Genomic DNA, 16,346 nt, shown 5'->3' with positions numbered 1-16,346 from the left:
AAGAAGGAGAGTTTTTTTTTAATCTTGCGTTACAATACAGCAACATTCAGCAAGTAATACAAACATTCCAATCACAGGTTGGACTCGTGTCCTTCTCCCGTACAATGCTGTGCGTTGCATCCTCAACCTCTTTGTACTCTCACTAGTGCAGTCTGATGATGCCAACTCCACTGTAGGCTCTGCCGCTGGGTCCAGCTTTTGACTAAAAGGTCACATAATGTAAACGTACAACTAATATCTAAAAATGACTCATAAAAATATAAAAGCAAATAATCTGAATGTAGAAAATGGACACACAAATTTCACAATGGGTCTGTTCGACAGAGCAACTTAAGATAAGTGTTTCACTGCCCCCTGCTCCTGTTTATATTATTGTTGGGAGGTTTTCTTCATATTTCAACGAGGTACAAAAAATAATTGTCGACATAATAAGAAAACCACAGAGATAGTGTCATTCATATGAAGAAAACCTTACTCAACGATAGCATAAAGATTAACAACAACAACAACAACAACACAAACTACAATTTTGGACAAAAGAACAACTTGCTTGAGACACAGACACAGAGGTTTTCCCCTTCCAGTCCATTTCCATTTCTGTGCTTGTACTCTTTCCTCTGTTGCTGTGTTCATAACTACTCTGATTTTCTTGAAAAAGAGGCCAGCTCAAAGTACTGCTACTGCAGCAGAGTTCACTTTTGCCCAAACATGTAAACATAGGGGACAGCGCCCCCTATGAGAAGGTGCAGATATATCATAACTGTAAAGAGGTACAGAGACTGAAGCTCTGCCGCTGTTGAATAAACCCTATAGCAGGCCCCTGTCCTCTCCTGAATATATGTGCTCCTTTGAATATTGTACAGTTTGTGCGTTTGCAGTTGTCAGGTCACATTTAGGCTAAATTTAGGTTTTAAAAAATCATAATAAAAACACGTGTCCAAGTAATCTCAGTAAGAAGACCTTCTAGATCTTCAAGTAATTGGTGTCTTTTCACTCAAAACTAACAAGCTGATGCAGACATTTCTAATGAAAAGATGAAGCCTTAAAAATGGCAAACTAAAGATGTTAAACTGTTAGTAATGAGAAATAGACCAAAGCAACACAAGTTAGTATGAGGTCAGCCACAGTATCAACAGAAATTAAATATGGGATTAAAAATGAAGCACCTTGACTGCCTTAGCATTTTCCTTGTGTAAAATGTATGAGGTACATTAATTTCCACAGAAATGTGGATAATCTCCCACAGTTTAGAATGATTGGGAAAGAAGACAGAAGAGGTTGAGGGAGATTCATTGATCTGATTGAATAAAAACAAAAATACCCTGTGAGTTTCTGTGGCTCTCCCCTTGTAAAGGGTTATCCCACCCAGGCACGCCCTGAGCAGGCACTACTCAATGCTCAACCTACCAGCCAAAAATGGTCTCTAGTGCACAAGAAACACTTATGCTTAGAGACATACTAGTCTACAGAGAAGTGCTGTGCTGGCATTCAGCTGTGAATGCAAATGTGTCTACATTTAGCTCCATGCAGACATCACATCTCTACAGGTACTGGGCCTGAATGGACCAGGGTGACTGGGCTCCAATGTGGGGTTAATTTGTGCAGCTCGGGGGTTAAAGGGGCGATACCGATTTAGGCTGCACCTCGTTACTGAGCATCAGTCACACTGAGTTCTGATACACATTACAAACCGTAGAGACTCCTAACCACAGCAGAGTTTATTTCGTGTGTCTACTGATCGAGGTGTGGTGTGGCTGAAATACTGGATGTCTTCATTACGTGAGAAAAGTAGGAGGAGGACAAAAGAAATGAACAGATTTACCTGAAACCACAGAGACAAACACAATGCCACTTCTCTTTGACTTCAACACAAATATGAAACACGATGGCAAGAACGCAGTCTTGTCGATTGCCCACGTCCTGAGCCCTGATCGGATCACTCTTTCGTATCCCGCTCCTCTGGAACTGCCAAGAAAACCTTCTGGCAGAAAAGAGTGAAGATTTCTGTGGGAAAATCCAGCACATCATCACATTACTCATCTCTGACAATCAATCAATCACCCATTTTATTAATCCCCTCCTCTCAACTTCTTTCTGTTTTCTTCAAACATTTTCAAATAGTTTGATACACTACTGGCTGTGTTTTCTCACTCCTAAAAGGCTCTTGATGAATGTGTTGCCTTTAGTTTCAGAGAAGGCAGATACCCGTAGACCTCATCATTCTTGCATGTAGTACAAACACTATGACAAACATACATTTACAAACCATTACGCTCAACTTTCTTTGTAGTCTCTTCAATCACATATATTTTCCACTGCTTAAATCAGGCACTTGTTTGCAACCAATATCACACTTTTTCAGTTCTTTGCTATCATCAGATCATCTGAGATTCTCACCGAGGACCTTCTGCACTGTGCGAGGCTTCTCCCATTTGTAGCCCAGCAGGTAGAAGGGGATCCCGGAGAGGATGATGCCCGAGCCCACCAAGCACTCGAAGGGGGCTGCCCAGAAGGACACCACCACCATGAAGGCGCAGCCGATCACAAATGCCAGGGGGATCACCAGTGGGATCTGAGCCGACACAATCACACAATCCATCAGCAGAGTTAGAAGCAAATCACCAGCAGACACACTCATATCAACTCATATCAATCTATAAATAGCAACCACCATTGTTTAGCATTCTTTAAACCAATATGAGCAGCTTCAGGAGCTAAGCTGTGGGTGTTTGTTTGGCGGGGTGGTAGAGAGGGTGGGCCATATACCATATAGCCCATCTTGAGAAGAGGGGGGATAATGCAACAGCCCCCCATCCCCCACACGCCCCAACTCCCCAACTCCCCAATCCCCACAGTTGGAGTGTTATGGAGCAGAAGGAGATTAGGCTGACTCTGCCGAGGCCCTCAACAGCTACTGCTGAGCCAGGCATCATCTGCTCAGTGGCGTGGAGTCCAACACAGAGGCAACGTTAGCATGCCTGATTAGGAAGACGCTCCACCTCCAAGTGCAATTAGGTAGCCTAGAACAGGTGGGAATGCCCAGGTAGAGTTAGCGTTAAGGCTCGTTTGAGAAGTGCGGTGACTGACCTTGATAGGCCTGCGGAGGTCAGGTTTGGTCCAGCGTAGCCACAGCATCCCAGCGATGGCCATGCCGACACACAGCCACGTGAAGAAACTGAAGAGGTTGATGACGGAGAAGATGTCCTTAGACAGTGCATAGAACATGGACAGGCAGCACTGAGGTGGAGGGAAAGAGAGAGAGAGAGAAAGAGAGAGAGAGAGAGAGAGAGGGTGGGAAGAGAGAGAGAGAGAGAGAGACACAAGTGAGGTGTGGCAGGAGGTCCCTGTGACAGCGATGGGATTCCTTTTGTCAGTAAAATGGCAAGACTGAGAGGCAGAGTGGCCATCTCACAGCAGGGACTTACTGTGAAGATGAGGGAGGGCACTGGGGTGAAGAGGTCGGTGTGAACCAATCCAAGTGCAGCAGGCAGCTGTCCCTCACGAGCACCCGCATAAAACAGCCTGATAACACAGCATTGTCTAATTTTATCCCAGTTTATTAATAACTGCTTCTAAAAGAACTCACGCTCTGATGGGTGAACAAGGCTGTCTTGACTGAAACGCTCCTTGGCTGACTATGGCTAAGTTTGTATGGCTACAGTAAAGCCTCAATTAACTACAGTATGTTAACCATCCCAAGTGTGGGAAACTCACTAAGTTAACTGTACTGTAGGTCTATTATGCAGGGTAGATGTCTTGGAGTGAGTGGGCTTACCTGGCTGATGTGAACAAACTGCCATTCACTGCACCAAAACAGGACAGCCCCACAAAGACTGGGATGATCCAGGACATCACACCCAGATGGTACTCCCCGAAAGACTGTAAAATGTTGAAAAGGCTCGGAATTCAGTTACTATCTCCAGACACAGGCCAAAGGTTCATCAACATCACCTAGCATAATCTAAATACGTATACACCATATATCTTAAAATAAATACATTTTACGTGTCAAAATAGATATTTGTATATTTATTAATCCAGCTTTACCCCAAACAATTCCCCCCGTGAGTCAAACCTACCACAGCAACCGCTTCAGACTCCACCATGACTTGTGGAGGGATGGTGGTGAGGTACGCCATATTGGTCAGCACGTACACCACAGTTACGATGGGCATGCTGATGATGATTGACAGCGGTAGGTTCCTGTAGGAGACACCAGATGTTAAGAGTCAAACGGACGTCCTACACACATTTGTAATTCTCAGTGTGTCTTTCTTAAGATATTTACCTCTCTGGATTGATCATTTCCTCTGTGACATAGTTCAGATAATTCCTGCAGACATAAAACATAAAAATTTAAAACCACTTGCACATGCAGTTAATGTGACCATGTGATCTTGCACAATGTACATGAAACCATTCAGAATGATTGTGTGAGCCATGTAGCTTATCAGTTGGATCTTTCATTCTGCTAATGTGAGGCCAGCCAATAGCCCCTCAGTGCCTCTTCCCCTCTGTCCCACCTTACCATCCACCGTAGGCAAACAACCCACTGTACAGGGCCAGCACTATGTTGTCTACTCCCATTTTGCTCCCCTCAAACGCCAGCTTTGGAGACAGGTAAGAGACATCACCTGTTTTGACAAAAAGACCCATATTATCTATGCATCATCTTGTGCAACACCAGATAGTTGGCAACAGATCACGTAGCTCATGGCCAGGAATTACGTCATATGGCACCATTGTTTCCCTTTGAGAATTCATCATGCCATTGTGATATTGGTGGGAAACTCATTTCCCGTTGCCCACAGTTTCTATGACAACTATCTGGCAAGGGTTAGAGCACAGGAATCTCTTTTGTTTTCACAGAGCAGATCTGAGGTGTCCTTATTACTCAACACAACAACAACACCAACTGTCTGCCCGCCAAGACAGAAGCAAATTCAAATTCTAATACATCTAGTTGATATGAGGTAGATTATGTCAAAGAGATGAGCTTAAAGAAGAGTACCTGTTGCAATCTGAACAAAGCCAAAGAAAATGATGATTATAAGCGCGAGGAGCTTCGATGCTGTGAAGACATCCTGGACTTTGGTTGCCGCTCTGACACTGATGCAATTCACAAAGGTCAGCGAAGCTGCAGAGACAGAGAGTCCAAATGGGTTTAAAAGCATTCAAATGATTACTTTAAAGGCTCAGAGACAGAAAGTCCCATCTGAGGTTGAGTCACATACTGTAATACATATCTACAGCATGGTGCATTTACAAAGGGAGGGACTCGTCAGGTTGGCATTTTCAAATTATACGTATTTAATTATTTTAAATGTCAGCATTTGGCAGTCCTCTCCTTGAGCAGTTTTGAACATCTTATCATCTACTTAACAGGTACTATGGTATTTATGATTCTTTCTGAAGTGGATGGCAGTCAGTTTTGCGGTAAAAACTGCACAAATCAGAACAATTCACTTTCAGACTAGTATGATTCATTATTCAGAAGTCCTCACTCTTCATCAATATGTGGGTGAGTATGTGTGTGCTTTCTGGAACTTTTCAAACTGGTCCTTGTGACGATTAAGGATGAGAGATTCTGGAAGCTCTCTCTAGGTGTCTTCTTGGTCAAGTATCTCTGACCTGATTGCTGATGGGATGGAAACATCTACACGGTGCTGATTTTGAAACCTTGGCTGACATGGCATCAGGCATCAATGGATCAGGACCCATTGGGCACTTAGACCTAACCAAACCCCCCCTCCCGACGCTGCAAGTCTGACAGCTCTCTGCAGCCTCAGATACCGTCATGAGAGCTCTAGCCCTTATCCACTCAGTGAATCTGTCTTAGGATCACCCCAAAGAATACAGGAGACTCAGAGGCCCTGAAAGACACACTCACTCCGACATGAGCATGTATCTCTGAGGACATTCGTTGAAAAGATGTGCCAAAGGGTGTTCACCGAGATGTCCCTAAGGATACTCACTTAGACAGAGGCAAGCAATGAGCTTGGCAGGAGCCTCCGGAACAGGGCAGACTGGGAAGAACGGCTTGAGCAGGTACGTGGCGAACACCAGGGAGACAACGTACTGGGAGGACGGCCGGATGATCAGCATCTCCACCCACAGTTTGAGGAACGCCGCCAGCTCGCCATACACCACCAGGATGTAGGTGTAGTCGCCGCCCGACTTGGTGATGGTAGTGCCCAGCTCGGCGTAGCACAGGGCACCCATGGTGGACACTATGCCGCACACGGCCCAGACGATCAGCGACAGGCCCACCGAGCCCACCTCCTTCACCACGCCTGTGGGCGACACGAAGATGCCCGACCCGATGATGGTGCCGATGATCATGCCCACGCCATTGAAGAGCGTGATGCTCCTCTTCAGCTCTATCTTGCTTTTGGGGGCGTCCTCCTTGGGAGACTCTGCCATGGGCTGTTCCTCCACCACACTGCCCTCGTCTGCCGGGCCTTTGGTACCCAAAGAAGTCAGATTATCAATTGGTCTGATGTAGCACCAAAAATACCTTCATAATTGACCGTTAAGGAAGTGTCCAAGCCTTTAAAGTACTCCTGATGAGAACATACATATTAGTACACACAGTTTTAAGAGGGTGCTATGTATTTGTGATGCTCAAAATACAGAAAAGCTTTTAGATAAACAATAATGATGCAACATGCATGAAAAATATGTACATTCTATATGCATTTGTTCTTTATCTGAATTTTATATATGACAATATTGAGATAGAAACTGTTGCAGGATGTCATTTTTCCTCATCATTAACATCAATACACTACTACAAAGCATAATGTATATATTTCATTGTATTCTATCGCTAACAATGAAATAGTAACAAAAAACAGCCACTTTTCAGCTCCCTGTTGCTTATATGTTGAAATATCTTATTAACTGTCTGACCAAATATAGGCTACAGTTGTAAAATGACTCCTTGTAGAGATTGTACTTACTTTGTGATATTTCTTATTCAAATATGGACAATCACAAGTAAATTCTCTTCCCGTTATGATAAGATCCTCATCTCACTCAGTGTCTCCACTTCATACTATCCTCCCAGTTACAAGCTGAGTAATGGACATAAATATACTTTCTGGTCCTGCAATTTACCATCAGCATGTAAATTAATTCATAAATATTGTGTACTCAGTGATTTACACACATACTTGTTTATTAAATATTTTTGCACAAGATATATCGTCCTTTGACTACAGTACATGAGCCAGTCTCGAACCTGATCAGCTCACCCAATCTGTGCTCATGATATATGGTTTATCTACAGCTTGGACAATTTATTATCTTTTCACAATTTCAACATATTTGACATATATTGCTAAATTGAGCAGAATATTTGGCAGCTTTCGTGCCTTTGATGCATTTTCAGTCGCCGGCACCTCTCAGCATGTGCTCAGGCAACGTTGCTACTACAACTTCAAGCAAAGCCACTTGAATAGAGCCTCACTGAGCTTAATTCCTTTCTGCCTGAGCCAAAGGAGCATGTGGCTCCATGCCTCTCACTGCCCCCGAGCAGCCAGAGCTACACAAGAGGCACGCGCCGAAGCAGCTGAGATGCACCTGTGACTGAAAGAGGGAATTAGACTGCACCTACCCTCCATCTTTTCCTCCGTCACCTTGTTCACGCTCTCCCGGCTGCGAGATTTCAGCTCCGCCATCCTTTTTTTCTCTAATGCTGTGTTCTGGCTCCTCCCTGGATTGCTTACACACAAACCACACACCAGGGCCACACACATGCGCATGCGGTCATGCGCACGCAGACACACACACACACGCACAAACACACACGTGCGCGCGCCCTCTTACTCACACACAAAGGAGACACTGGCGCCCCTCCTCCTCCTCCCTCTGTCTCTCTCCCCCTCTCCCTCCTCCTCCTCCTCCTCCTCCTTCCATGCGTCAGAGCAGAGGGATGCTCTGTCTGCATATAGGCTGTATAACACTGGAGTCATTCAGTTGAACACTTTTAACTTCTCAGTAAAATCTCTTATATATAAGATAACATATATGCAAATATCTGAGAATAAAGAAGACTGTATTTTCTACATATTTCTGTGCTGTTATGACACAGATTTTTATGAGCAGACATTTTGTTGTAATACTAACATTTGTATGCTTGATATCTCCCCTAGTGGGCTATTAGAGGAATGGGAGAAATGGTTCATGTCTTTCATGAGGACACATAACACCACGTGACCAAATCAGGCTATCTAATCATTATCATAAAAACTGCTCTACCACCAGAACACACATCTTTTCACTATGCCTGTCATAGCGGAACTGTATGTTACATTCCTAGTGCTATATAGGCAGGGGATTTCCCACAGGGTCTAATCAACAACCAAGCCTATTTACCATCAAAAACAAAATCACCAACAAAGCAACTTTTGTGGGCAAAAAACATCACCAACAGAACAACCTTCGAGAGCATTTCACTAGGGTTATCAAGCAGGGACTGGAAACTGCCAAAACAAAATCTCAATGCCATCAAAGATTATATATCGAAAGCGGTTAAAGGGTCTACAATGTAACCGATAATAACAATGCTTAGTTCACAGTAAAAATGTACTTACTTATATTTAAAATATTTCAAATGTTCTATTACTTTATTTAGTACACTATTATGTTTTGCATATATTCATGTAAAATACACATAATAAAATTACTAAATTGGAAGTTTATATTTCCTGTGCATATAGATTATTAAAAATATTTCATAAAATGGAAAGCACTCCATAATTTAACTGTTTGGGCTGCACACTAATGTAATGGGATTTATAGCTTCTCTCTATCAAACAATACAATGTATTGGCAGATATTTATAAACATATTGAGTACATTGATAGGTCTCTAATATGGAAATTCATTAGAAAATTGTTTTTCTTTATAAAGATATCTGAGATTTATTTTGTATTTGAAATACATATAATGTTATTTTCACCGGCACAACTGACAGAACAGTGAAATTAAACCTTCTGCCTTCTGGAGGTGTCGTGGGCCTAATTCAATGAAACGCCTATGAGTGAAATGCTCTTGAAGGTTGTTCTGTTGGTGATGTTTTTGTTAGTGATTTGTAATTTGTTAGTGATTTTGGTTTTGATGGTAAAAAGGCTTGGTTGTAGATTGGCCGCTATGTGAAATCCCCTATAGCACAAAAAAACAAAACAAGCAAAAAATAAATAAATAACATTTGCCTTCCAAAAGACTAATAGTGCAGGTATCATAATACTTTGGGAATGAAAATATGGTTATTATTATTTTGTGCATTTGCAGTGGTGGTTGGATGTTAACTTTCATTTTGATTATATAAATCAAACCCTCTTGTATAAGGTTGTCTCAGGCGAAAAAGCAAATCAGTACATCTGTAAACACAGGTATTTGATCTAGCCTCCTGAGAACCAAGAAAAAAGTTGTTGTGACTTCCTATGTATAGGGTGAAAAAAAAACATATTACATTTTTTTTTAAAATAAATTCTTTACATTTTAATTGTATAGCATGTCCACTATGGTGGATGAAAGGACTGTTTTAGTATGAAAAGGTAACCACAAAAATAGATAAAAATGAACAAATCATGCTTATAGGGGTATTAAATGAAGGGTAAACTTAACCAAATCTTGGGGAAAAGGCTATTTATTCTTCTAGAATTTGTCTTTTTGGATAGTTGTATGTCTTTTTTTCTGAATTGTTTTTCATTTTAATTAAATATAAATATGTATTAGCAGTAGCCTAAAAAGAACAGAATAGATATGGATATGCAGTAAGAACAGTGCATGAACAACATGTACAGATATGTACAGTGTGGTAGCAGTAACATTATAGTTTTATTATAGTATAAAAGTAGTAACAAATAATATAGATATATGTAGTGTATTAACAGTAAAAAAAAATGTTTATTTTAAAAACAGAATAAAGTTGGTTGGTTGTCACCGACTCACCAGGGTGCAGAGCTAGAGTTCAGTAGGGTGACAGCCACAGGGAAGAAGCTTCCTCTGAGCCTGCTGGTTCGAGTGCGGAAAGACCTGTAATGTCTCCTGGAAGGGAGTGGGGTGAACAGTTTGTGGTTGGGGTGCAATATTTTTTTTGTTTGGTCCTACTCTTCTTCTCCATCTTCTTGAGGCACAGGTTCATAGTCCTCATCTCTGTCTCATAACATGTCTCCAATCACATGACATATCATTGGAAAGCCTGGGATGTCCTCTTTAAAAGACGTCATGCATTGAAAAAGTAGCTCAAAAGGGTAAAGGACTATGCATGTACAACCCATGTCCACTACAAAGGACACAAGGTTGGGTCTCAGGAGTTCATTTTTAAAAGTAGTAAACAGGCAGTCAAAAGTGAAGAAGTTAGCTGTGAGGTTTTGGGATTGGTCTAAAAGTTTAAATAGACAAGTTCTGAAGTAGGAATCCCGAATCGACAAGTTGAAATGTCCAAGGTAATGCAGGGTCCCCTGTTGGACGGAGTTTATAGCTAGAGGTGTTTAGTTTCCTGGGTTCTACAGTAAAACTATTTTCTTGCACCATGTCCTTCACTTTCTTCTCTCTCCACCACCTCATCCAGTGGTGCATCACCCTAAACAAGGGATGACTGCGTCAGTCCCTCACTACCTGAATAACTGCACATAAATAAGTATAAAAGGCATAATCACCTTGTCATTCTTTGCACCTGTTGCACACATAATACCACAGTGAAGCATGGTGGTGGAAATGTGGACGTGTGGGGCTGCCTTTCTTAGCCTGGAGACTAATGCAATGGCCGAACTCGAGGGGCGGCACTAAGCATGCATTTGAAAATCTCACTGCAGGCAATTGTATAACACTACGACCAATGTTTACTGACTGATTCCGGAATTTCGACGCAATTGGATAACACTAGGACCAATGTTTACTGACTGATTCGTTGCAGCGCTGTCGTCATCTGTTTAGCTCGCCTCTGTCCTGCCTATATCAAATACACCGATGTGATCGGTTCCTCGCGATGCAAGGGGTTAACCAGTTCAATTGTATGCAACATATTGCTATGTAGCATAGTAATGTTATACACCATTTCAAAGCTTTGGCTCTTGGGAATCCAAAAATGACAACTTTTCATGTACAATCTGTATAGTGCTTTACATTTTCAGATTAATTTTTATTATGTCTCAATTAAATTTGATCCAAAATGCCCCCCTCCCCCTCCTCCGCTTTTGGTGCTACCCTGACTTCTGGCTGCAGTGTAGCTGCAGCACCTAGATGCAACATATTGGGTACTGAAATATTCACAAGAATCCATAGAAATTGAATCTTCATTAGTTGTACAGATGTATAGTTTATCTTATACACACTCATCGAACCAACAAAGTAAATGCAAAAATAGAGACTTTTTTGTAATTGTTCCATATTTTGTGTAGTCAGTCTATATCAGAACACCTGACATACAATCTAAATAGTTCACAAGAAACCTCAAAGTGTTACCTTTCATTTGAGACCAGGATTGTGCTTCTACACAAAGGGGTTCATGTGCAGTAAGCATTTGAGTGTCAGTATGCACTTTGGATAACAAAAGTCCTATGGGGAGTTTCCATAGGCATTTTACAAAACGCATGAGCATACCTTGGCAAATAATGGTCTAAAGCACTCATATTTTCATTCTATATTGATCTACTTTTGCACACAGCCTCACAAGACCTGGTGCTAGGGCTCAGTTGTGTTTCTAAGGGATATCAAGTGACCCAGAGGGCTGAAATGTGGTCAGTTCAGAGATGCTTGTAATCCGACAGAAAGAAAAAACTATATTCTAGCCTCTGTAACTCTGTGTGAGTACATCACACAGTTATTTTGACTGTTTCTTACGAAAACTACAGGTTCTCAGCTTTCTAGAGGTCCAACACTTGATGGTAGGCCCCAAAAGAGGTGGGAACAATGCCCTTGTAAATAGGCACAGTGCAATTTCAGGCAAAAACTTGAAATTTGTATTGAGATCTATGTTAGGCCCACGACACCTTATGAAGGCTTAACAGTGAAACCAGCATCCACTCCCCTCCATGCTGCCACCATATTACCACATTGAAATATCCAATACCCAAAATACTCTTAACCAGCCTAGGCATGGTCTAGGTTGGCTAGGTTGGTCCATCCCGTTGATGTGGACTGAACCATAACCATAAAAACCCTAGCCAACCACCATCAACCTAGGCATAGCCCATCACAAACACAAAACAAATGAGCCAGTTAGCTTACCTTAGCTTATGCCCAATGTTGCCACCATATTACCACAATAAACATCCAAATACTCTTAACCAACCTAGGCATGATCAAGGCAAGGAGGTACAGAGGCTGACAGAGTGGTGTTGATTTCAGAAAGAGGCAGGATGTTCATGCACTAACATAGCAACGTTGCGTGAATTTTTGGTGCATTTACAGTAGCTTACTATTGGCCATTGACAACTTGACAATGGCGATGAGGCTGCGATTGAAATTCGGGACTGGACTGTCTCTGACGGGACAAATCAAAATCACGCAAAATACGGGATGTACCGGACAATTCGGGACGGTTGGCAACCTTATGCAAACACTGAGTACAGAGATACAAAGTGGGTAGGGCCGATGTTACCGCTGGGACAGAATGGGACATCTGGCCACGACATGCAGGTGTAAGGATATGGACTGTTGAAACTGTGGAAGAAGGGGCCACATAGAGCGCATCTGTCAAAGCAAAAGCACAGAGAAAAGCACAGAGAAAATGTATCAGTCTGAAAACAAACAAATCCCAGGACAGGAAGGAAGAAAAGACCGGTTCACACAATGAGGCAGCAAGAGGAACTGTCTAGTGAGTCCACAGATGAAGTGAACCAGAAGTGAACGTGCATACACTGAGAATTAATAAGGGATACAGATGATGAGGGTTACTGTTACTGTTAGAAGGGCACCCAGTAGATATGCAAATTGACACTGGATCTAAAGCATCCATTACCTCGGAAAAAGCTTAATAGTATTACTTACAACACCTGCCCCTGAAACCTTAAGACACCAGGTTCAGCACCTACATTGGAGAACCAGTGTCCATGGCCGGCATGACTGATTTTACTGTTGAAAGCAACCACCAAGTAATCCAAGCAAACGCGCAACATTCCAGGGATGTTCACTGAAGGTCACAAAAAATAAACCTTTTAAAGACGTTCTGGGAACGTCCTAAAAGGTTTTGTGTTGTGTTGTTTTATCCTTTAACTGACCCGAAGTTCGGTGGATATTGACCTAAAGTGTGTTGAAACATGATACCGAGTGTGAACTTTGTTGTAAATAATTCCGTGGAAATGCATGGATTCCAGTTGCTGGAAGCGTGTTGCATGTTGCAAGCATGTTGACCAACTTCTACAGACAGTGGCAACAGACAGTGGCAACAGCCATCAAACTCCCTTAAGTGGACCAGTGGACACAAGTAACCAAATCTCACCACCTAGGGGCACCCCTATTTCTGAGGTGTCTGTTCCTGACTCTCCGCCAGAGATGGTGGGGCCTGCGCCTATTTATGGTGGTTGCTATGCAAACTAAAGTGGTTGCTATGCTGGTTGCTAGGGTAATAATGTTGGTTGCTATGGTGGTTGCTAGGTTGACATTATATTGGTGGTTGCTAGGTTGTTGCTAGGGTGTTGCTAGGGTACATATGGTGGCTGCTATGCAAAATAAAGAGATTGCTATGTTGCAGCATGGGAAAACCCAGGCTAGGATTGCATTGTGTCTCAGGGTTCTTTGGATCATTGAAATCAATCTCAGACACCTGCGATAATTAGTTTGCCAGGTGAGCCCAATCAAGGGAAAACTACTTAAGAAGGTTGTTCCACATTATTAAGCATGCCACAGGTTTCCAGCAATATGGGAAAGAAAAAGGTTCTCTCTGCTTGTGCAGGACCTTTGACAAGGCATGAAAACATTTCCCGAAAACTAATGCATGATCATCCTACTGTGAAGAAATTTGTCGCTCATTCAGAGCACAGACAAAGTCATAATAAGGAAGGTTTCTGCCAGACAAATTCATAGCCTGATGCTATTTCTCTACGAAACTCCCCCTCGCTCGATCTGAAGCTCTTTTCCTTTTCTTTGCATCTTCCGTCAAGGGTTTTCGTTGCTTCTTCGCCGGCTCTGCCATTATACACACATTTGCAACAATCGCTAGCGTTTCGTTAGCCTGCCTCTGTGCTGTGGATGCAGGATGGAAACTGATCCTGCTTCGGTCGGCGGCTACGATACACTGAACTTGCAAGCGGGATATTCTTCCTACAGGCAGTAGGGGCGGGCGAGAGAGTCTTCATTCGTCCTGTAATGAGTCACTTAACCATATACCGACTTACGAAGATGAGTAATTAACATGAAAACGTTGCCTGGTGTCCCTTTAAGAGAGCAGCTGCTAAAATGCCATTGCAAAGCAGCAAAAAGGTATTTGAAGCCGCTGGTGCCTCTGGAGTCCCGCGAACCTCAAGGTGTAGGATCCTCAAGAAGTTTGCAAGTGTGCATAAACCTACTATTAGGCCACCCCTAAACAATGCTCCCAAGCAGAAACGGTTGCAGTGGGCTCAGGAATACATGAAGACTCATTTTCAAATAGTTTTCTTTACGGATGAGTGCTGTGCAACCCTAGATAGTCCAGAATCCAGATGGATGGAGTAATGGAGGGTTGGTGAATGGCCACCATGTCTCAACAAGGCTGAGACGTCAGCAAGGAGGTGGCGGAGTCATGTTTTGGGCCGGAATCATGGAGAGAGAGCTGGTAGGCCCCTTTAGGATCCCTGACGGTGTTAAAATGACCTTGGCAAAGTATGTAGAGTTTCTGACTGACCACTTTCTTCCTTGGTACAAAAAGAAGAACCGTGCCTTCCATAGCAAAATCATCTTTATGCATGACAATGCACCATCTCATGCAGCAAAGAATACCTCTGGGTCATTGGCTGCTATGGGCATAAAAGGAGAGAAACCCATGGTGTGGCCCCCATCTTCCCCTGACCTCAACCCTATTGAGAACCTTTGGAGCATCATCAAGCAAAAGATCTGAGGGTGGGAGGCAGTTCACATCCAAGCAGCAGCTCTGGGAGGCTATTCTGACATTCTGGCAGCTCTGGGAGGCTATTCTGCAAAGACATTAAAGGTGCCATGTGTAATGTCTGCCGAAAAATTATTTCATACTCCACATTTCATAAAAAATGGGGGCAGTATACCTCCAGAAAGTAAGATGGTCTACCCTAGAGTAACAACCGGAAACGCGGTCTTGCAGTTTGGCTGGCGGTTATGTTGCCCGTGATACTGCCTCCCATGGCTGAAACTGGTATTATGACACCTGTCGGGCTGTGGCTAGTAATTTAGCATGCTAATTCAGGTTGATATATCTGCAGCACTATACCTTGTCATTTTTTTAATGACATCATCGCCCTTATTTCTTCTCATTCTTTTGATGCGTGTAGCTCATTTTTTGGATATTTTTACCTCAATTCTTACACATGGCACCTTTAAAGCAGAAACTCCAAGAACTCACAAGTTCAATGGATGCAAGAATTGTGAAGGTCAATCAATGAAGGGGTCCTGTGTTAACATGTAACTTGGCTTGTTAAGATGTTTTTGATTGAAATAACTTTTGATTTAATTTATATCACCTCCTAATGCTGCAAATTCAACAAATGACCATTTTTAGTTCTTTATAACCTATAAAATGTCTTGAAACTCTGTTGCATAATAATTTGGAACAGTGCATTTTGAGTTTTTTATTTTTGAAAAAAAAAAAAATACTGTTGTCATTGGGAGGTTTGTTCAATAAAATTCAAATTATACTCTTATAACGGTTGATGACATGAAAATTATACTGACTGTCAGTTGCAGCAACTATTTAGGAAAATCTGAGAAAAATGTAATTTGCATAATAATTTGGAACGCAGTTTTGGGCAGAGGAAACAGTTTAACAGGATGTGTAGTCTTGAGAGAGCCAGATTGTATGCTTAAAGCCTGAGACATGAGCAGTTGGTGCAGGGGGCTTGAACACCTGGCACAGGATTCTAATTGCTTAATGGCCCAACTGTGAATCGCCAAAGTTAAGTCTGGGGAAATATTTAATAGTTTTAATTCATAGTTTAAAAAGCAAAAAAGTTACAAAGATGAAAAGTACATAGCTGTCCTTTAAAAGACCTACGTTACAAAGTTTGAACGAAGTTTCTATGTTAAACGGTTCAAGCTGAATAGTCACAGAAAAAGTGGTGGTTTATGGCTTTATGAACATCAACAGGTTCCCCTGCTGCTCCATTGAGGGTGTCCTCACATACACCATCCAGGTGTGGTACAGCAGCAGCTCTGAAGCAAACAAAAAG

At 42.3% G+C, this 16,346-nt stretch overlaps 1 protein-coding gene across 1 annotated transcript; it reads right to left on the bottom strand.

Annotated features, from left to right (window-relative positions):
• Positions 1–2: 2 nt before the first annotated feature.
• Positions 3–7,798, bottom strand: LOC125293101 (large neutral amino acids transporter small subunit 1-like). Its single transcript, XM_048240773.1, has 11 exons — positions 7,619–7,798; positions 5,976–6,461; positions 5,012–5,137; positions 4,529–4,634; positions 4,289–4,333; positions 4,080–4,203; positions 3,776–3,879; positions 3,426–3,522; positions 3,088–3,237; positions 2,398–2,572; positions 3–2,004 (listed from the first exon to the last, which is right to left on the bottom strand). Exons 1-11 carry the CDS (start codon positions 7,764–7,766, stop codon positions 1,937–1,939), a joined length of 1,629 nt encoding a protein of 542 aa, XP_048096730.1. The 5' UTR covers positions 7,767–7,798; the 3' UTR covers positions 3–1,936.
• Between the last annotated feature and the right edge of the window lie 8,548 nt (positions 7,799–16,346).

This window comes from Alosa alosa, chromosome 4 (assembly GCF_017589495.1).
Source record: "Alosa alosa isolate M-15738 ecotype Scorff River chromosome 4, AALO_Geno_1.1, whole genome shotgun sequence".
NCBI classification, from domain to species: Eukaryota; Metazoa; Chordata; class Actinopteri; order Clupeiformes; family Clupeidae; genus Alosa; species Alosa alosa.
This window is presented reverse-complemented; position numbering and strand designations above follow the sequence as displayed.